The sequence below is a fragment of the Anomaloglossus baeobatrachus genome, chromosome 3 (genome assembly GCF_048569485.1).
Source record: "Anomaloglossus baeobatrachus isolate aAnoBae1 chromosome 3, aAnoBae1.hap1, whole genome shotgun sequence".
Classification (NCBI taxonomy): domain Eukaryota; kingdom Metazoa; phylum Chordata; class Amphibia; order Anura; family Aromobatidae; genus Anomaloglossus; species Anomaloglossus baeobatrachus.
The window spans coordinates 46,190,111-46,211,480 of record NC_134355.1 but is presented as its reverse complement, the minus strand read 5'-3'; the positions used below and the strand labels follow the sequence as shown (position 1 = coordinate 46,211,480).

At 52.3% G+C, this 21,370-nt stretch overlaps 1 protein-coding gene across 1 annotated transcript in view; it reads left to right on the top strand.

Annotated features, from left to right (window-relative positions):
• UTP25 (UTP25 small subunit processome component) overlaps positions 1–21,370 on the top strand; it is a 57,317-nt gene that overhangs the window by 5,072 nt on the left and 30,875 nt on the right. Inside the window, exons 2-6 of the mRNA XM_075339172.1 lie at positions 3,036–3,075; positions 6,135–6,405; positions 6,580–6,777; positions 7,989–8,077; positions 9,273–9,680. Of these exons, the coding sequence (XP_075195287.1) occupies positions 3,036–3,075; positions 6,135–6,405; positions 6,580–6,777; positions 7,989–8,077; positions 9,273–9,680 (1,006 nt within the window). The remainder of the gene's footprint in view (positions 1–3,035; positions 3,076–6,134; positions 6,406–6,579; positions 6,778–7,988; positions 8,078–9,272; positions 9,681–21,370) is intronic.

The window sequence follows — 21,370 nt, the reverse complement described above, 5'->3', positions numbered from 1 at the left end:
ACCATATCCGCAGTTCACATCCCGGGCGCAGAAAACTGGGAAGCAGACTTCCTCAGTTGCCAGGGTATGGACGCAGGGGAAGGGTATCTTCACCCGGACGGTTTTCAGGAAATCTGTCAACGCTGGGGGATGCTGAACGTCGACCTAATAGCGTCTCGGCACAACAACAAGGTTCCGATTTTCATGGCGCGGTATCACGATCAAAGAGCTCTGGCGGCAGACGCCTTAGTTCAGGTTTGGTCGCAGTTCCAGCTACCTATGTGTTTCCCCCTCTGACACTGCTGCCCAGAGGGCTACGCAACATCAGGTCCGTTTGCCGCCGCGCCATCCTCATCGCCACAGACTGGCCGAGGAGGTCGTAGTCCCCGGATCTGTGGCATCTCACGGTCTGCCAACCGTGGGCACTACCAGCCCGGCCAGACTTACTGTCCCAAGGGCCGTTTTTTCCATCTGAATTCTACGGCCCTGAACCTGACGGTATGGCCTTTGAGTCCTGAATCCTAGCGTCTTCAGGATTATCTCAGGACGTCATTGCCACCATGAGATAGACTAGAAAACCGACGTCTGCCAAGATCTACCACAGGATGTGGAGGATATTCTTCTCTTAATGCTCTGCTCAGGGAGTGTCTCCCTGCCCATTTGCATTCCCTACTTTTCCTTCCTTCCTGCAATCTGGTTTGGAAAAAGGTTGTCACTCGGCTCCCTCAAAGGACAAGTCTCAGCGCTATCTGTATTCTTCAGAAGCGCCTAGCACCACTTCCTCAGGTACACACGTTCCTGCAGGAGGTTTGTCACATTGTCCCTCTGTACAAACGGCCGTTGGACCCATGGGATCTGAACAGGGTACTAATTGCTCTCCAAAAGCCGCCCTTCGAGCCTCTGAGAGATGTTTCACTCTCTCGACTTTCCCAGAAAGAGGCCTTTCTGGTAGCGGTCACGTCTCTTAGGAGAGTGTCCGAGCTAGCAGCGCTGTCATCCAAAAGCTTCCTTCCTGGTGTTTCACCAAGGCAAGGCAGTGCTGCGCCCGATTCCGGAGTTCTCCCTAAGGTGGTATCCCCCTTTCATCTCAATCAGGATATCTCCTTACCTTCCTTTTGCCTCATCCATTTCATCGATATGAAATGGATTTGCATTTGTTGGATCTGGTGAGAGCACTCAGAATCTACATTTCCCGCACGGCGCCTCTGCGCCGCTCGGATGCACTCTCTGTGCTTGTCGCTAATCAGCGTAAAGAGTCGCAGGCTTCCAAATCCACCCTGGCTCGATGGATCAAGGAACCAATTCTTGAAGCCTACTGTTCTGCTGGGCTTCCGGTTCTATCAGGGCTGAAAGCCCATTTTACCAGAGCCGTGGGTGCGCCCTAGGCATTACGGCACCAGGCTACGGCTCAGCAGGTGTGCCAGGCAGCTTCCTGGTCGAGTCTGCACACTTTCACCAAGCATTGTCAGGTGCATACCTACGCTTAGGCGGATGCCAGCTTAGGTAGAAGAGTCCTGCAGGCGGCGGTTGCCTCCTTGTAGGGAAGGGCTGTTTTACAGCTCTAACATGAGGTATTTCTTTACCCACCCAGGGACAGCTTTTGGACGTCCCAATCGTCTGGGTCTCCCAATAGAGCGCTGAAGAAGAAGGGAATTTTGTTACTTACACTAAATTCCTTTTCTTCTAGCTCCTATTGGGAGACCCAGCACCCGCCCTGTTGTCCTTCGGGATTTTTGGTTGTTTTTCGGGTACACATGTTGTTCATGTTGAATGGTTTTCAGTTCTCCGATGTTACTTCGGAGTGAATTTGTTTAAACCAGTTATTGGCTTTCCTCCTTCTTGCTTTTGCACTAAAACTGGTGAGCCAGTGATCCCACTGGGGGTGTATAGCCAGAAGGGGAGGGGCCTTACACTTTTTAGTGTAATGCTTTGTGTGGCCTCCGGAGGCAGTGCTATACACCCAATCGTCTGGGTCTCCCAATAGGAGCTAGAAGAAAAGGAATTTACGGTAAGTAACAAAATTCCCTTCTTTCTTATTGTTTAAAATAAATGCTTGCAAAAAGAAAATTCTGCTTTTGGCGCAATAATCTGAGAGCTGTAACTGCAGTATTTTTCGAGCGATGAGTTATTTCAGGGCTTGTTTTTTTTTTTTTTCCAGGGCGAGGTGTTGTTTTAATTGTTAAAAGTGTGGGGTCCATACTTTTTTTTTTTTTTTTTTTTTTTATTTATTAATTTTTTGGGGGGTTAGGTGACATGATTAAAAAAAACTCTGATTCTACCATTTCTTTTTTCCAGTAATTTGACAAATGTGATATATTTTAGATTCCACTATTACCGTATTAATAATATATTTTTAGAGCACCATTGATTCCATGGGGCTGAACATGAAAAGAAGTATAATTATATATGTACAGCTGATATAACCTGGGCACCTCCTGTATATAATTATATATGTACAGCTGGTATAACCTGGGCACCTCCTGTATATAATTATATATGTACAGCCAATATAACCTGGGCACCTCCTGTATATAATTATATATGTACAGCCGGTATAACCTGGGCATCTCCTGTATTTAATTACATATGTACAGCCGGTATAACCTGGGCACCTCCTGTATATAATTACATATGTACAGCTGGTATAACCTGGGCACCTCCTGTATATAATTTTATATTTATATATTATACAGCTGGTATAACCTGGGCGTCTCCTGTATATAATTATATATGTACAGCCGGTATAACCTGGGCGTCTCCTGTATATAATTATATATGTACAGCTGGTATAACCTGGGCATCTCCTGTATATAATTATATATGTACAGCCGGTATAACCTGGGCATCTCCTGTATATAATTATATATGTACAGCTGGTATAACCTGGGCATCTCCTGTATATAATTATATATGTACAGCCGGTATAACCTGGGCATCTCCTGTATATAATTATATATGTACAGCTGCTATAACCTGGGCATCTCCTTTCCTAATTAACTTTTCTTCTCTGTATCGTTTGGATAACTTCGGTAATTTTACTTGTTTTCCTCTTCCAGAGTGTCCAGTGTAGATGAGAGGACCCAGGTGGTGGAGCTGGTGAGTGGACATCCCATGTTCTTATGATGACCTGTTCAGCCTCTGTGCTCTGTGGGCTGCAAAAAGTGGCTCCTGACCAACGTGCCTTCAGTAGGTTATGAAGAAGTGTGGGACTGATGGAAGGAGGGAGTATGGCTGCTGGATCAGGCTACATGGCTTGTTTGTAGTCTGTCACCATGAAAGGACATCAGTCTGCATGAGAGCTGTAGAAAAAAAACGGTAGAATATTTTTAAGCAAAACTGCAAGGTTTTTACACTTATTTCAGCTGCTTTAGTGCAGAACAAACACATGGGTCGCTGCGGTTACTGGCTCTATTACTGTCTGCTCAGATAAACCTATTTGTCAGATATTTAGTTAGAGGGAGCCAAACATCAGGATTTTGGTATATAAGGTAAAGCCAGTGCAGGCACAGGCTGTACATACCATTAGTGGGCAGCTCGGATGTTTAAAGCCTCGTTACACGCTGCGATTTATCTGACGATCTCTTAAACGATGTGACACGCCCAGATCGTTGTTACGATTTGCCGAGACTGCACATAGGTCGTTTTGTAGCGGTCACACGTACACATCTCACAAACGACGCAACATCGTTCAGCGATATATTGTTTGACCAAAGCGGTCGTGTGGATGTTGTTCATCGTTGGCAGGATGTCAAACGTAGCAATATGTCTGCTGCGTTCCAAACGATGAACAGTATTGTGAAACTGAACGACGTGTCAACGAGCAATGATTTTCATCCTATTTGCGATCATTCAAAGTCACTTGTAGGTGTCACACGCAACGTCTCTAACGATGCCGGATGTGCGCCACGGAAACCGTGACCCCGACGACACATCATCAGATAAATCGCAGCGTGTAACCTCGCCTTTAGGCTGTGAAATCCAAGTTTATGACATTTGAAAATTCATCCATTTTTTGATTGACGTGTGCACTTCACCAGATAGTATCCGGGCGGGTTATGCACATGATTCCCGACACCCGACACCCCCCCCCCCCGCCTGTACCTCCCCCTTTCTGGCTGTATGCAAATTTCTCTATTCAGAAACACGGCGTCTGAGTTGGCGCCTGCGCATAGCGCTTATCTCTGGCGCCATGTTTTTGAAGCCCGCATTAGCCAGTTTTGTGCCTGGGGGTCGGCGCATGCGCCCTCTCTTCTTCAGATCTCGTTATGACCACGGGAGCGCGTGCGGTCACAACAGGACTGGAGAACAGCTGATCTTATTGTAGCTGCAGCTAATCTGGGTAAGATCAGCTCTTCTCCAGTCCAGTTGTACCCACGCGCGCTTCTGAAGAAGCGAGGGCGCATGTGCCGCCCTCTGAGGCACAAAACTTGGTAATGCGGGCTTCAAAAACATGGCGCCAGAGATAAGCAGTATGCGCAGGCGCCAACTCCGACGCAGTGTTTCTGAATAGAGAAATTTGCATACAGCCAGAGAGAGTGAGGTACAGGCGGGGTGGGGGGGCTGGGTGTCGGGAATCATGTGCATAACCCGCCTGGATATTATTTGGAGAATTGCACACGTCAATCAAAAAGTGGATGAATTTTCAAACTTGATAAACTTCGTTTTCACAGCCTAAACATCCAAGCTGCCCAATAATGGTATGTACAGCCTGTGCCTGATAGTGCCAGTACTGCACTGGCTGCACCTTTATATACCAAAATCCTGATGTTTGGTTCCCTCTAATGATGATCAGGCTGCTGTGAGAGCATTTCATGGGGGAGCATAAGTTTATAGAATCATAGAATGGTAGAGTTGGAAGGGACCTCAAGAGCCATCGGATCCAACCCCCTGCGAGTGCAGGCTTTCCTAAATCATCCCAGCTATATGTTTATCCAGTTTCCGCTTAAAGATTTCCATTGATGGAGAGCTCACCCCCTCCCGTGGTCACCTGTTCTACTCTCTGACTGCCCTCACCACCTCCCGTGGTCGCCTGTTCAACTCCCTGACTGCCCTCACCACCTCCCGTGGTCGCTTGTTCCACTCCCTGACTTCCCTCACCACCTCCTGTGGTCGCTTGTTCCACTCCCTGACTGCCCTCACCACCTCCCGTGGTCGCTTGTTCCACTCCCTGATTGCCCTCACCACCTCCCGTGGTCGCTTGTTCCACTCCCTGACTGCCCTCACCACCTCCCGTGGTCGCTTGTTCCACTCCCTGACTGCCCTCACCACCTCCCGTGGTCGCTTGTTCCACTCCCTGACTGCCCTCACCACCTCCCGTGGTCGCCTGTTCCACTCCCTGACTGCCCTCACCACCTCCCGTGGTCGCTTGTTCCACTCCCTGACTGCCCTCACCACCTCCCGTGGTCGCTTGTTCCACTCCCTGACTGCCCTCACCACCTCCCGTGGTCGCTTGTTCCACTCCCTGACTGCCCTCACCACCTCCCGTGGTCGCTTGTTCCACTCCCTGACTGCCCTCACCACCTCCCGTGGTCGCTTGTTCCACTCCCTGACTGCCCTCACCACCTCCCGTGGTCGCTAGTTCCACTCCCTGACTGCCCTCACTGTCAGAAAGTTTTCCTAATGTGTAATCTGAATCTCCTTCCTTTTTAGTTTCATCCCATTGCTTCTTGTACTTCCTTGTGCTAATGAATAGGGTGGTTCCCTCTGCACTGTGACTACCTCTCAGATATTTGTAGACCGCTATTAAGTCTCCTCTCAGCTTTCTCTTTTTCCAACTAAACATCCCTAGTTCTTTTAGCCGTTCTTCATTGGACATGGTTTGCAGACCTTCTACCATCTTGGTGGCTCTTCTCTGGACTTGCTCCAATATATCGATGTCTTTCTTGAATTAGGGGCCTAGAACTGTACCCAGTGTTCCAGGTGGGGTCTGACCAGGGGAATAATCACCTCCCTTGATCTAGGAGGAGAGTAAAACAACCCCAAATCCTAAAGTCCCGATTGGCCACAAGTCACCGGACTGCACTGCATCTGATACTCATCAAGGAGGGCTGATTATTGTATTGTATGTGAATCACAAGGTTGAATCTTCGACTTTAGCTCTTACTTTTTCGTCCATGAAGCGACTGGATCATTCAACAATTTTCTTTATTTTCCAGCCCGATAGTTCTGAGGAGGAATCGCATTCAGAGAGTGAGGCCGAGAGCGACGCGGAGAATCCCAATGTGTATCAGCAGCTACTGGCAACGCTAAAGCACGTTTCTGATGATGATGATGATGATGACGAGGAGGAAGATGATGATTTAGAGGGGGTTGAAGATGATGGAGGAACACGGCAGGATGAGAACGAACACTTGGCCTCTAATGAAGAAAGTGATGACAGCAAAGATGAACAAGAGTCGGACGAGGAAGATGATGATGCTCAAGAAGGTAGTAAATTACCAAGACTTGCTCTGTAAATCACAGTTCTGGCCTAAAATTGGGATTTCATCTTTCAATCCACTATTAGGATTTTCTTTCCAGAATAGCAGAAATCATCCAGTTCCAGACGCAAGGGTTTATATTGCAAATGGTTTAGTACAAACATTTTGTATATTGTTTCAGAGGATGAAACCAGGGAGGCTGAGCGACGGGGTGAAGATGAAGATCCAACCGAGCCCGGAGATCCCGCCCAGCAAGACATAGAGGAATTCACAGACCATAAAGATGAGTCGAAATTCAGTTTAGAGACTAATTTCTTGGAAGAAGATGCTAAAGGCCAAAAGCCTGAGACTACAGAACCGTCCAGTGTAAATCCTGAAGGTATTTCTAGACTTCCATCAGATTACTATAATTGGAGGGAAACAGTGGTAGTAAGAAGCAGAGGGTTGGCTGTGTAGGTACTTGATCTCCACTGCGGAGCGGGGGCGCGTGTCAATCCACTGTGGGGCGGTGGTGTTTGGCAATGCACTGGTGGGGGCGCACGGCAATGCACTGGGGAGGGGGTAGGGCGCGCGGCAATGCACTGGGGAGGGGGTGGGGCGCGCGGCAATGCACTGGGGAGGGGGTGGGGCGCGCGGCAATGCACTGGGGAGGGGGTGGGGGCGCGCGGCAATGCACTGGGGAGGGGGTGGGGGCGCGCGGCATTGCACTGGGGAGGGGGTGGGGGCGCGCGGCAATGCACTGGGGAGGGGGTGGGGGCGCGCGGCAATGCACTGGGGAGGGGGTGGGGGCGCGCAGCAATGCACTGGGGAGGGGGTGGGGCGCGCGGCAATGCACTGGGGAGGGGGTGGGGCGCGCGGCAATGCACTGGGGAGGGGGTGGGGCGCGCGCGGCAATGCACTGGGGTGGGGCGCGCGGCAATGCACTGGGGAGGGGGTGGGGGTGCGCGGCCATGCACTGGGGAGGGGGTGGGGGCGCGCGGCAATGCACTGGGGAGGGGTGGGGGCGCGCGGCAATGCACTGGGGAGGGAGTGGGGCGCGCGGCCATGCACTGGGGAGGGGGTGGGGCGCGTGGCAATGCACTGGGTGGAGGGGGGCGTGGCAATGCACTGGATGGAGGGGGGCGTGGCAATGCACTGGATGGAGGGGGGCGTGGCAATGCACTGGATGGGGGCGGGTGGCAATGCACTTAGGAGAAGCAGTGCAATGCCAACACCATCTGCACTTCATAAGCATTGACAATCAATATTATCTATTTTCTAATCGCTTCTTTATATACAGTGTCCGCTGTTATCAGCTGCGGAGAGTTTCCCTGTATGATAGCGATGACTGCAATGAATATAGAGAAATCCTACCCTCAGTGTTAGAATTTTGGGTTAACACATTATACCCATCCAGAGGATGCACCATACATGCGGTCCCACCTTCCCCGACCCTCGTCCTGGGTGATTGGAAAGGAGACCGCACTCGCACGTCTGTGGATATGACACAAATGTCTAAGATGACAATATTTCTTTAGGTGACTGGTGTATAAGTGAAGAATAACTATACAGAATATTCCTGATTTTTGCTCCTTGTGTTTTTTGTTTAAGATCCTTTTAAAAAGCATATTGACCGAGAACTAGAAGAAGCCGACATTACCCAAATCACAAGCAACCCTAAAGCAACGTCATCTGTGAAGGTAAAGCACAACATCAGTACCAGACGTCACACAGCCACGGTTACGTATTGCTAGATACCCCATCCCTTCATACTGGGATAACATATTCTTAGCCCATCACATCTATGAAGGATCTGTCACCAGATTCCACAATACAAATCGCATATATCATTAAATGGATCTCTTCCCTGATGACACTGGTGTACTTACTTTGAAAATCCATGTAAGAATGGCTGTTGGATCCTCTCCCACCTTTCTGTGCTGATATTAAAGGGAACGGGTAATCAGAGAGTAACATACATTTAATAATAGATCATTTATGTAGATGTAGTGGTGATTTTTGTTTTTATTTTATTCTGAAATCTTTTTATTTTTGCCACTAATTTCACTGTTGGCCTCCCACTTTCTGAGCTGCGGAGCAGCCACATGGACACAGATAGCAACAGACTGGCTTTGATCGTATGGACTTGTATAGGAGAGTTCACTATACATGCTATAATCTGGGCAAAAGTCATTGTGTATTTAGAAGGGGGAGGAGGTGAGCTGTGATATCATATATTGTTAATGTTGGCTTATCTGTTATCTACTGTATATAGAGGTGGTATCACAGCTCATCTCCTCCCCCTGCACAATGACCGATAAAACCTCTATATACAGTAGATAAAACAGGATCAGCTATTCACAATAGGTGGTCACAGCTCACCTTCTCCTACTCTCTCCAGTACAATGACTGATATCACCTATTGTGAATGGTGGATTCTGTGTTATCTACTGTATATAGAGGTGTTCTTAGTCATTGTACAGGGGGAGGAGGTGAGCTGGGACATCACCTATTGTGAATGGTCGATCCTGTGTCATCTACTGTATATAGAGGTGTTATTAGTCATTGTCATAGCTCACCTCCTCCCCCTCCTGTACAATGACTAATAACGCCTCTATATACAGTAGATGACACAGGATCCAACATTCACAATAGGTGATGTCACAGCTCACCTCCTTCCCCTCCTGTATAATGACTGATAACACCCCTATATACAGTAGATGACACAGGATCCACCATTCACAATAGCAGATGTCATAGCTCACCTCCTCCCCCTCCTGTACATCTGCTATTGTGAATGGTGGGTCCTGTTAACTACTGTATATAGAGGTGTATAATAAAGGGTAAAAACAAAACTAGAAGAAATGTGTTAAAGTTGTTTGTTGTTTTTTTCAGTGGCCATCCCTTGGTCAGTTGGTCTTTTCGTCGTCCTTCAAAAAAGTCCATCTATTAAAATCGGAGAAAGAAACCGACCTGGCAAAGCTTTATCTCCACGAACCCTTGGCTTCCACATGGCCCATAGCAAACCGCTCGGTTGTCCCCGGCCAGAGAGAGCGGAACAAGTTCAGCCCCATACAGAGAGAACTCTTCACTGTCATGAACTCTTATAGAGACTTGTATTATCCATCCCGGATGGTGAACGCTCAGGGGGAAGAGATCAGACGCGTCTACTGTCTCCACGCGCTCAACCACGTGCTGAAAGCCAACTCTCAGGTGCTCAACAACAACTCTAAAAAGAAAGATCCGAAGATCGGACTCGATGATGAGGATGATCTCCGAGACCAGGGACTTACCAGACCCAAGGTAATTTTGTTTTGTTTTTTTCCTTTCTGCCTGAATTAGGTTCCCTATAAACAATGGAGTCTGTCAGGTGCAATATGCATCCACAACCACGAGCAGTTCCGGGTGTATATTGCTAATTTCTGACTAACTGTCCCTGTATACACTAGTATAGATAAAGAGATCTTTAGAAAAAGTATTTCTAAAGATCCTTTATGATATGCTAATGAGGGCAGGGACTAGTCACAAGGCTGTTAGTTCCTGCGCTCATTCCGCCCTCTTAGCATGTTAGCACGCCCACGGGGTTGTGCTAACATGCTATTCAATGCCCATTGCCATCAGCGGTGACGCACGTAACTGTGTCCGTTGTCACCACCTCAGACACCAGGTTTAGGTTCGGTGCACATGATCAGAAGTCACCGCACTTCCGGTCATGCACACTAGACCTCTTTGAAGCCGGGACATGCACACCCGGCTTCATAGTGCACATGACCGGAAGTGCCGGGACTTCTGATCATGCACACTGAGCCTAAACCTGGTGTCTGAAGGGATGACAACGGTCACAGGTATGCACATCACTGCCGATGACGCTGGGCAGTGGGCATTGAACAGCATGTTAGCACGCCTTTGTGAGCATTCTAACATGCTAAGAGGGCGGACTAGTCCCAGGGATAGAACGCCTAGTCCCTGCTCTCATTAGCATATCATAAAGGATCTTTATGAAGGGAATTTTGTTTACTTACCGTAAATTCCTTTTCTTCTAGCTCCTATTGGGAGACCCAGACAATCAGACAATTGGGTGTATAGCTACTGCCTCCGGAGGCCACACAAAGTATTACACTTTAAAAAGTGTAACCCCTCCCCTCTGCCTATACACCCTCCCGTGCATCACGGGCCCATCAGTTTTGGTGCCAAAGCAGGAAGGAGGAACTTATAAATTGGTCTAAGGTAAATTCAATCCGAAGGATGTTCGGAGAACTGAAACCATGAACCAACAGAACCCTTCAACATGAACAACATGTGTACACAAAAGAACAACCAGCCCGAAGGGAACAGGGGCGGGTGCTGGGTCTCCCAATAGGAGCTAGAAGAAAAGGAATTTACGGTAAGTAAACAAAATTCCCTTCTTCTTTGTCGCTCCATTGGGAGACCCAGACAATTGGGATGTCCAAAAGCAGTCCCTGGGTGGGTAAAAGAATACCTCGATAAAAACAGCCGAAAAAAAAACCAAAAAAAAAAACGGCCCTCTCTTACAGATGAGCAACCGCCTCCTGAAGGACTCGCCTACCTAGGCTGGCATCTGCCGCCGCATAGGCATGAACCTGATAGTGTTTCGTGAAAAGTGTGCAGACTCGCCCAGATAGTGCTGACACACCTGCTGAGCCGTAGCCTGGTGACGCAATGCACAGGATGCCCCTACGGCTCTGGTAGAATGGGCTTTCAGAACTAAAGGAATCGGAAGCCCCGAAGACGGTAGGCTTCAAGAATCCGTTCCTTGATCCACCGAGCCAAGGTTGACTTGGAAGCCTGCGACCCCTTACGCTGGCTAGCGACAAGGACAAGGAGCGCATCAGAACGGCGCAGGGGCGCCGTGTGCGAAAAGTAGAGCCGGAGTGCTCTCACGAGATCTAAGAAGTGCAAATCCTTTTCACACTGGTGAACTGGATGAGCCAAAAGAAGGTAAGGAGATATCCTGATTGAGAAGAAAAAGGGGGATACCACCTTAAGTAGTAATTCCGGGACCGGACGCAGGACCACCTCGTCCTGGCGTAACACCGGGAAGGGGGCTTTGCATGATAGCGCTGCTAGCTCCGACACTCTCCGAAGTGCTGCGCCTGCCACTAGGAAGACCACCTTCTGCGAAAGGCGTGATAGAGATAACTCCGAGGACGCTAAGAGCCAGGCCATAATGGCCACGCAGTGAGGTGGAAGGCCGCAGAATTCAGAAGGAAAATGGCCCTTGAGACAGCAAGTCTGGTCGGTCCGGGAGTGCCCACGGGCGACCCACCGTAAGGTGTCACAGATCCAGGTATCACGACCTCCTCGGCCAGTGTAGAGCAACGAGGATGGCGCGGCGGCAGTCGGACCCGATTTTGAATGACACTCTGGGCAGCAGTGCCAGAGGGGGAAATACATAAGGCAGTCGAAATTGCGACCAGTTCTGAACTGATGCGTCCGCCGCCAGCGCTCTGTGCTGGTGGTTGATGTACGCGACCGCCGTGGCGTCGTCCGACTGTATCCGGATCTGCCTGCCGTCCAGCCACCGCTGGAACGCCTTTAGGGCTAGCTACACTGCCCTTAATTCCAGAACATTGATCTGAAGGGAGGACTGTGAGGTAAATCCGGAGATATGACGATAAATCATGATATTCAAGTATGTCAGGAAGCCCTCTCCTGGTGTCACCCCCCCTTTCCTTCACACAACTGGTTTAGCAACAAATCCCATGGCCATCTCCTGTGATATGGAGATGAGGTGGTGTGGGAACAATGGACACAGGATGACTCCCTGCCGTCACCCTGTAACAAGAGTTGTATCTCATTAGCAAGGCTATGGAACTAGCAGACAGAACGACTCCAGTAAAAAATGGTTCATATCTCGCAAGCCATATTTCCGATAAATATGGCAACCATAAAAATGGTGTCTCCGCATGCGGACGATGCCGGCACACCCTTTTTATGGGAGCAGGACATTGGGAAATGCCCCAGGCGTGATATCAGCCAATGGGGAACTGGCAGACAGGTCATGAGTCCCCTCGTTCTGTAGCTAAATTCATAACTGTCACAATGAGAGCATTGGCGTCCGCCTACGACGCTCCCAGGCAAAGTTATGGCCCATATTCCATGTTGTGGATTGTCCATAACTCAAGCCAGGGGTGGAGCAGTGCTCCCTCTGAGGTCACTAAGGTAGGAGGGGACCTGGATTTGCCCAGGTTGATAACCCTACTTCGGCCATTTTCCAGGGTTCTTTTCGCTGGGGGCACGTGTAGGAAACATCTGTGGGAAGGATCCTAGAAACCTGGGTACAGCGCCCCCCTGTGGCCAGACGCAACAAGGTAACTGCTGGAACTGTGTATGCCTGTTTGTAACCCATGCTTTGATTGTAACTGTACTCTGACATATGTATATTCTGTAGATTCCCTATTGTATATATTGTAGTTCTAGTGTGCTTTAGGCTGATTAAATTATATAATTAATCTTGGGCTGTTCTGTTATCTCGATCTTGAATCCCACGTCTGTGTGTTCGGCTAATAGTTACCGTGAAGCGGTTGGTGGCAGCGAGTTTGTGCCAAGGATTATTGTGGGGAGGCCAGTGAGATTCGGGGAGATTTTATATATTCCGCCCGCGGAGGTCGGGGGAATATATACCCTACTCTCACCGGGGACCCTTCAATAATCGGCATAAGTAGTATAGCGGCCTCCTTGCTTATTGTCGGGCAATTCCATAATTGGCCTGACTATAAGAGGGGCGCTAGAGAGCGCATCACGTGCTCTCTGTCGGTCGGGAGGTATAAAGGAGGGGTGACCCCCACTTGTTACCCCCCGATTGTGACGTACTGGTAGCCAGCGCGGGGGATTTCTGAGTGACCCCCCCGGTGGTTTGTGACATATTGGTGGCATAGCGGTGGGATCGAGATAATAGTGTGTGTGAGTGTGAGACCCATACTCCCAGACACTAAAGACTGCCTGCAGCAGCTGTGGCTGCTGGGGTCTTCAGACTAGCTCAACACTAGAGTGTCAGAGTGCAGATACTGTAAGGTGTGTGGAGGCATCAGGTGTCAGTTCTGTGTCAGTGACCAAAAGTCTGCAAGAATGGCTGATGGCACCAGGAGCAGAGCTATGCAACTGGCCAATGCTAAGGCAGGAGCCGAAGAGAGGGAGGACGGTGCTGTGGACAGCAATGAGGAGGTTGCCCACGAGTCCTCCAGGAGCTCGACGCCAGAAAACCGTTCTGCCGAGGACATTGCGCAACCTGGCACTGCTGGACAAGATGAGGAGGAGCTCACCCAAGGTTCCTCAACGAGCCAGATGCCAGCCCTCCGCTCTGAAAGGGACAGTGAATCGCCTAGCTCTGCAGCGTGCCGCAGATCACCACGTGCCATTCCACCGAGCCTGGGAGGCTCGGATAGCCTTCTTCAAATGGCTATGGCCCTTCTCCAGGCTGGAGACCAGAAGGGCTACAAGGAACTCCTGGCAGAGCGCAGGGCAGAGCGGCAGGCAGCGCGTGACGCTGAGGCTGCGGAGCGGCACGCAGAGCGTGAGGCTGCGGAGCGAGAGCGGCAGGCAGCGCGTGAAGAGCGAGAGCGACAGGCAGACCGTGACTACCAGCTGCAGCTAGCTCAGCTCCGGCCCTCATCAGCCACATGTGACCTTCGAGACACCAAACTTCCAAAGGTCCGTGTTGAGGACTTCCCAGTGCTGGAGAAGGATGGAGACTTGGACTCTTTCTTGACTGCTTTTGAACGGACTTGCTTGCAGCACCATCTGGACAAGGACCAGTGGGCCAAATACCTGACCCCCCGTTTAAGGGGTAAGGCCCTGGATATCCTTGGGGACTTGCCTGCTGAGGCAGATCAGGGCTACGACACCATCAAGCGGGCCCTGATCCAACAGTACAACCTCACTCCAGAGTCCTACCGCAAGAAGTTCCGGAGCCTACAGAAGGGACCAAAGGACTCCTGGGCTGACCACCGGCGGGCACTTGCCCGAGCTGCCGACCACTGGACCCAAGGCCTGCAGCTTTCCACCGGACCGGAGATCCTGGACTTGTTCATCACGGAGCAACTCTTGTGGAACTGCCCTGAGGATCTCCGCCAGTTCATCCGAGACCAGAAGCCAAAGGGGTCCACGGCTACAGCTGCCCTTGCCGATGACTACACCAACAACCGGGCCCCTGAGGCCAGGAGAGCGGCCACCAGCAGCACCTGGAGAGGGGGTAAGATGAATTCTGCGACTGCCCCACCTGCCCCTAGACTGCAGGGGGTGTCCCCCTCAACTCCCCTCTCCAGGCCCGTGGCGGAACCAAGACGGTGCCACCAGTGCAACCTACCTGGACACTTCAAGGCCATGTGCCCTCAGCGTCCCAAGGCCCCGGCTCCGTCCCCGTCCCAAGGGCCGCCCAAGGTGTATTGTGTGGGTGGGGGTGGTGGTAGGTCCCTGGACAGCTTCCAACCTGTCACCGTCGGCCGGTCTGTGACCATAGGACTGCGAGACAGCGCCTCGGAGGTGACTCTGGTGCGGCCTGAGATGGTGTCCCCCCAAGACTTGATCCCTGGAAAAACCCTCGCTGTCTCCGGGATTGGAGGCACTGACCCGGCGCTGCCTGTTGCTGACATTTATGTGGACTGGGGCGCAGGGCGGGGGGTGAGGGAGGTGGGGGTAACTGATCGGATCCCTGCAAACGTGCTACTTGGGACAGATTTGGGGCAGATAACCTCCCAGTTTGGGCCCCCCCCAAGGGCTGAACCTTCAGCCAGTACTGACATGACTCCTGACAATGTTAATGTGTTATCTATGAATGATGTAAGGGAGGAGGGAGTGAACTCTGATATTTCTGCTTGCACAGACACCATAGACACACACGCAGCTGCAGCTGTGACAGGAGGGGAGGGGGTCAGAGAAAGGTGTGACAATGCCTCTACAAGTAACCAGCCTGTGAGCTGGGATCTGTTGCCCTCTGCAGGGATAAGCAGAGAGCAGGGTGCTGCAGGGGGAGGACCAGTGTGTGGGGTGGGGGCTACCACAGCAAATGTGGGGTCCCCAGAGATTTCACAGCGGGGTTCTGTTGCTGCAGGAGGGGAACAGGCAGGTGAGATTGGGGCCGGTCCAGGAGCGGAAGTGCTCCCAGGTAAGATCTCGGTGCATGGTTCCCCCACAACCGGGGTGTCAGGAAGCCAGGTAGGTCTGCCTGAACCGGCGACTTGGTCAGGAACGGAGGAGGAGCAGGCACGACCCACGGTCGCAGCGGCTGTGGCCGCTGTCACCCGCAGTGGGAGTGCTGGAAGCCAAGGGGCCTCCCGGAGGTCCGATAGCTCTTCCCCTTCTGACCAAGTGGCAGCCGAGTCAGGTGGAGGCCAGGACACAGGTCCCGGGGTACTGACTGAAGATGTGACAGTCTCGTCGATTCTGGCCACATCTAGTCAGGGGTTTCAGGCAGCGTTAGAAGCTGACGACAGCCTGAAAGCTCTTAAGGAGCAGGCGGCACAGCCTCCCTCGGACTCGGACCCGGAGCGAGTGGTCTGGGACCAAGGACGGCTGTACCGGGCCACGGTCCAGCAGGGTTCACCGGAGGCGTGGCCCAGGGACCGACAGTTGGTGGTACCCTATCCGTTCCGGACGGAGTTGTTGCGGATCGCACATGAGATTCCGATGGCCGGACACCTAGGGATCGCTAAGACCAAGGCCAGGTTAAACCAGCATTTCTACTGGCCAAAAATGGGGGCCGATGTGGCTGCCTACTGCCGTTCGGGTGAAACCTGTCAGAGAGTGGGGAAGGCGGGGCCACACCCCAAAGCCCCACTAGTATCTCTGCCAATCATCGATGAGCCTTTCAGGAGGGTGGCTGTGGATCTGGTCGGCCCGCTGGCCATCCCCAGCAGCTCCGGGAAACGCTTCATACTGACGGTAGTGGACTATGCCACCCGGTACCCAGAAGCAGTGGCCTTGTCGTCCATTCGGGCTGACAAGGTGGCCACCGCATTGCTGGAGATTTTCTCCCGAGTGGGTTTTCCCCAGGAAATGCTCACTGACCGGGGGACCCAATTCATGTCCCAGCTGATGGAGGCCCTCTGTAAGCAAGTCCAGGTGCGACATCTGGTGGCCAGCCCGTACCATCCACAGACTAATGGCCTGTGCGAGCGGTTTAATGGCACCTTAAAGCAGATGCTTAAGATGTTGGTCGACTCCCATGGGCGTGACTGGGAGCGGTATCTCCCACACCTGTTATTTGCTTACCGGGAGGTTCCACAGGCCTCAACAGGATTCTCACCGTTTGAGCTCCTGTACGGGCGACGTGTGCGGGGCCCCCTGGCTCTGGTGAAAGAGGCTTGGGAAGGGGATTTGGCCACCCCTGGAGTGTCGGTTATCGAGTATGTCATGCGCTTCCGGGACAAAATGCAGGCCTTGACGCAACTGGTACACGACAATATGGCTCAAGCCCAGGCCGATCAGAAGCGTTGGTACGACCAGAACGCTTGTGAGAGGACCTACCAAGTGGGTCAAAAGGTGTGGGTACTGGTCCCCGTACCACAGGACAAGCTTCAGGCAGCCTGGGAAGGCCCATACCTCGTGTACCAGCAGCTCAACCCTGTGACGTACCTGGTCACCCTGGACCCTGCCCGTGGAAGGCGGAAGCCCGTCCATGTGAACATGATGAAGGCACATCATGAGCGGGAGGCATGTGCGCTCCCCGTGTGCAACCTGCCCGAGGAGGGAGAAGCGGAAACCCTCTTGGATATGCTAGCCCAGGTTAGGGCAGGCGGATCCATTGAGGATGTGGAGGTTGGCCACCAGCTCTTGGAGGACCAACGGTCCCAGCTGTGGGCCACCCTCCTCCCCTTCCGGGGGTTGTTTACCAACCAGCCCGGAAGGACTGACTTGGCTGTCCATCACGTGGACACTGGGGATCATCCCCCGATCCGGCGTTCAGCATATCGGGTCTCCCTGGAGGTGCAGCAACACATGCGCCAGGAGATTGACGAGATGCTGAAGCTGGGGGTGATCCAGGCATCCAACAGCGCTTGGGCCTCGCCTGTAGTCCTCGTCCCTAAGAAGGACCGAACCACGCGGTTCTGCGTGGACTACAGGGGGCTCAATGCGGTCACGGTCGCCGATGCGTACCCAATGCCACGCATCGATGACCTGCTCGATCAGTTGGCCGGGGCTCAGTACCTGACCATCATGGATCTGAGCCGGGGATATTGGCAGATCCCCCTGACTCGCAAGGCCAGGGAACGCTCTGCCTTTATTACCCCATTTGGACTGTACGAGTCCACGGTGATGCCATTCGGGATGAGGAATGCCCCTGCCACTTTCCAGCGGATGGTCAACACCCTGCTCAAGGGACTTGAAGGGTACGCGGCCGCGTACCTGGATGACATTGCCGTCTTCAGTCCCACCTGGGAGGACCACCTAGAGCATCTAGCACAGGTGCTCAGGCGGATCCACCGGGCAGGTTTGACCATCAAGCCGGGAAAGTGTCAGCTGGCCATGAGCGAGGTCCAGTACCTCGGTCACCGGGTAGGTGGGAGAACACTGAAGCCCGAGCCTGAGAAAGTGGAAGCCATCGCATCCTGGCCCACCCCCAGGACCAAGAAGCAGGTGATGTCCTTCTTGGGGACCGCTGGGTACTATAGGAGGTTTGTTCCATGCTATAGTAGCCTGGCAAAGCCCTTGACGGACCTCACCAAGAAGAAGCTGCCCTCTGCAGTCGATTGGACAATGGACTGCGAGACAGCCTTCCGGGCCCTAAAGGACGCCCTGTCCAGCCCGCCCGTGCTACAGGCAGCCGACTTCACGCGGCCGTTTGTAGTACAGACCGACGCCAGTGACTTCGGCCTCGGTGCGGTGCTCAGCCAGGTGGACTCTGCGAGCCAAGAGCACCCAGTCTTGTACCTGAGCAGGAAGCTGTTACCAAGGGAAGTTGCCTATTCCACGATGGAGAAGGAGTGCCTGGCCATAGTGTGGGCCCTGCAGCGTCTGCAACCCTATCTATACGGGCGCCACTTCATCGTGGAGACGGACCACAATCCCCTCAGCTGGTTGCACACCGTCTCTGGGACGAATGGGCGATTGTTGCGATGGAGCCTTGCGCTCCAGCAATACAACTTCACCATTCGCCACAAAAGGGGCCGTGACCACGGTAACGCAGACGGGCTGTCCCGACAAGGAGAGGTCGCGGACGGGCGCACGGGGGAACACCGGAGTGTGCTGCCCCCTAGCGCCCTCAAAAGGGGGGAGGTGTGAGGTAAATCCGGAGATATGACGATAAATCATGATATTCAAGTATGTCAGGAAGCCCTCTCCTGGTGTCACCCCCCCCTTTCCTTCACACAACTGGTTTAGCAACAAATCCCATGGCCATCTCCTGTGATATGGAGATGAGGTGGTGTGGGAACAATGGACACAGGATGACTCCCTGCCGTCACCCTGTAACAAGAGTTGTATCTCATTAGCAAGGCTATGGAACTAGCAGACAGAACGACTCCAGTAAAAAATGGTTCATATCTCGCAAGCCATATTTCCGATAAATATGGCAACCATAAAAATGGTGTCTCCGCATGCGGACGATGCCGGCACACCCTTTTTATGGGAGCAGGACATTGGGAAATGCCCCAGGCGTGATATCAGCCAATGGGGAACTGGCAGACAGGTCATGAGTCCCCTCGTTCTGTAGCTAAATTCATAACTGTCACAATGAGAGCATTGGCGTCCGCCTACGACGCTCCCAGGCAAAGTTATGGCCCATATTCCATGTTGTGGATTGTCCATAACTCAAGCCAGGGGTGGAGCAGTGCTCCCTCTGAGGTCACTAAGGTAGGAGGGGACCTGGATTTGCCCAGGTTGATAACCCTACTTCGGCCATTTTCCAGGGTTCTTTTCGCTGGGGGCACGTGTAGGAAACATCTGTGGGAAGGATCCTAGAAACCTGGGTACAGCGCCCCCCTGTGGCCAGACGCAACAAGGTAACTGCTGGAACTGTGTATGCCTGTTTGTAACCCATGCTTTGATTGTAACTGTACTCTGACATATGTATATTCTGTAGATTCCCTATTGTATATATTGTAGTTCTAGTGTGCTTTAGGCTGATTAAATTATATAATTAATCTTGGGCTGTTCTGTTATCTCGATCTTGAATCCCACGTCTGTGTGTTCGGCTAATAGTTACCGTGAAGCAGTTGGTGGCAGCGAGTTTGTGCCAAGGATTATTGTGGGGAGGCCAGTGAGATTCGGGGAGATTTTATATATTCCGCCCGCGGAGGTCGGGGGAATATATACCCTACTCTCACCGGGGACCCTTCAATAATCGGCATAAGTAGTATAGCGGCCTCCTTGCTTATTGTCGGGCAATTCCATAATTGGCCTGACTATAAGAGGGGCGCTAGAGAGCGCATCACGTGCTCTGTCTGTCGGTCGGGAGGTATAAAGGAGGGGTGACCCCCACTTGTTACCCCCCGATTGTGACGTACTGGTAGCCAGCGCGGGGGATTTCTGAGTGACCCCCCCGGTGGAGGGAGGACTCTGTGGGAGTCCAGGTTCCCTGAGCCCTGTGGTGGAGGAAGACCGCTGTCCACCCCGACACTCTCGTCCACCCAGGATGGGAGCAGGAAGGATTTTTCATTCGACAAGAAGTGGGAAGAAGCAACCACTGAAGAGAGGTTTTTGGTTGCCAGAGAAAGAGAGACGTTCCTGTCTAGGGACGTCGACCTCCTGTCCCATTTGCGGAGAATGTGCCATTGGAGTGGACGCAGATGAATACTGCACAAAGGGAACTGCCTCCATTGCTGCCACCATCTTCCCTAGGAAGCGCGTGGGGCACTTCAAGGGGCGTGACTGGGCCCGAAGGAGAGAGTGCACCCCTGTCTGCAGCGAACGCTGTTTGTCCAGCGGAAGCTTCACTATCTCTGAGCGAGAATGAAACTCCATCAAGAGGTAAGTCAGTGATTGGGTCGGTGTCAATTTTTACTTTGGGAAATTGATGATCCACCCTAACCTCTGGAGAGTCTCCAGAGCAATGTTCGGACCGAGTTGACATGCCACCCGGGAGGGTGTCTTGACTTAGGAGATCGTCTAAGACAGGGATCACCGAGTGTCCCTGAGAGTGTAGGCCCGCCACCACTGATGCCATGACCTTGGTGAAGCCCCGTGGGGCTGTCGCCAGGCCGAAAGGCAGAGCCACGAGCTGAAAGTGTTCGTCCCGGATGGCGAAACACAAGACGCGTTGATGCTCTGGTGCAATCAGAACATGGAGATAAGCATCCCTGATGTCGATTGATGCTAGGAAGTCTCCTTGGGATCGAGACGATGACAGAGCGGAGAGATTTCATCCGAAAAAGTCTGGTTCTCACGTGTCTGTTGAGCAGAATGAGGCCCAGAACTGAACGGAATGATCCGTCCTTTTTTGGTACCCCGAACAAGTTGGAGTAAAGCCGCGACCACGTTCTTGAAGCGGAACGGGGATCACAACTCCATCTGCCGTCAGAGTTCACCGGCTGAAAAAAAATGCATCGGTTCGCTCGGGGGGCGGAGATGTTCTGAAGAAACGAGTCGGAGGACGAGAGCTGATCTCTATCCTGTAACCGTGAGACAGAATGTCTCTCACCCATCGGTTTTGGACATGTGCCCACCAGGCGTCGCAAAAGCGGGAGAGCCTGCCACCGACCGAGGACGCGGTCTTGGTGAGGCCGAAGTCATGAGGAAGCCGCCTTGGAGGCGGTTCCTCCGGCGGTCTTTGTAAGACGTGACTTAGACCGCCATGCAGAAGAGTTCCTCTGGCCCTCCTCTGACCTGTTGGACGTGGAGGAACGGAACTTGGCTGAGGACCGAAAGTACCGAAACCTCGATTGTATTTTTCGTTGCTGAGGTCTGGTTGGTTTGGACTGGGGCAAGGACGAGGCCTTTCCCTTGGACTGTTCCATAATTTCATCCAATTGCTCGTCAAACAAACGGTCGCCAGACAATGGCAAACCGGTTAAGAACTTCTTGGAAGCAGATTCTGC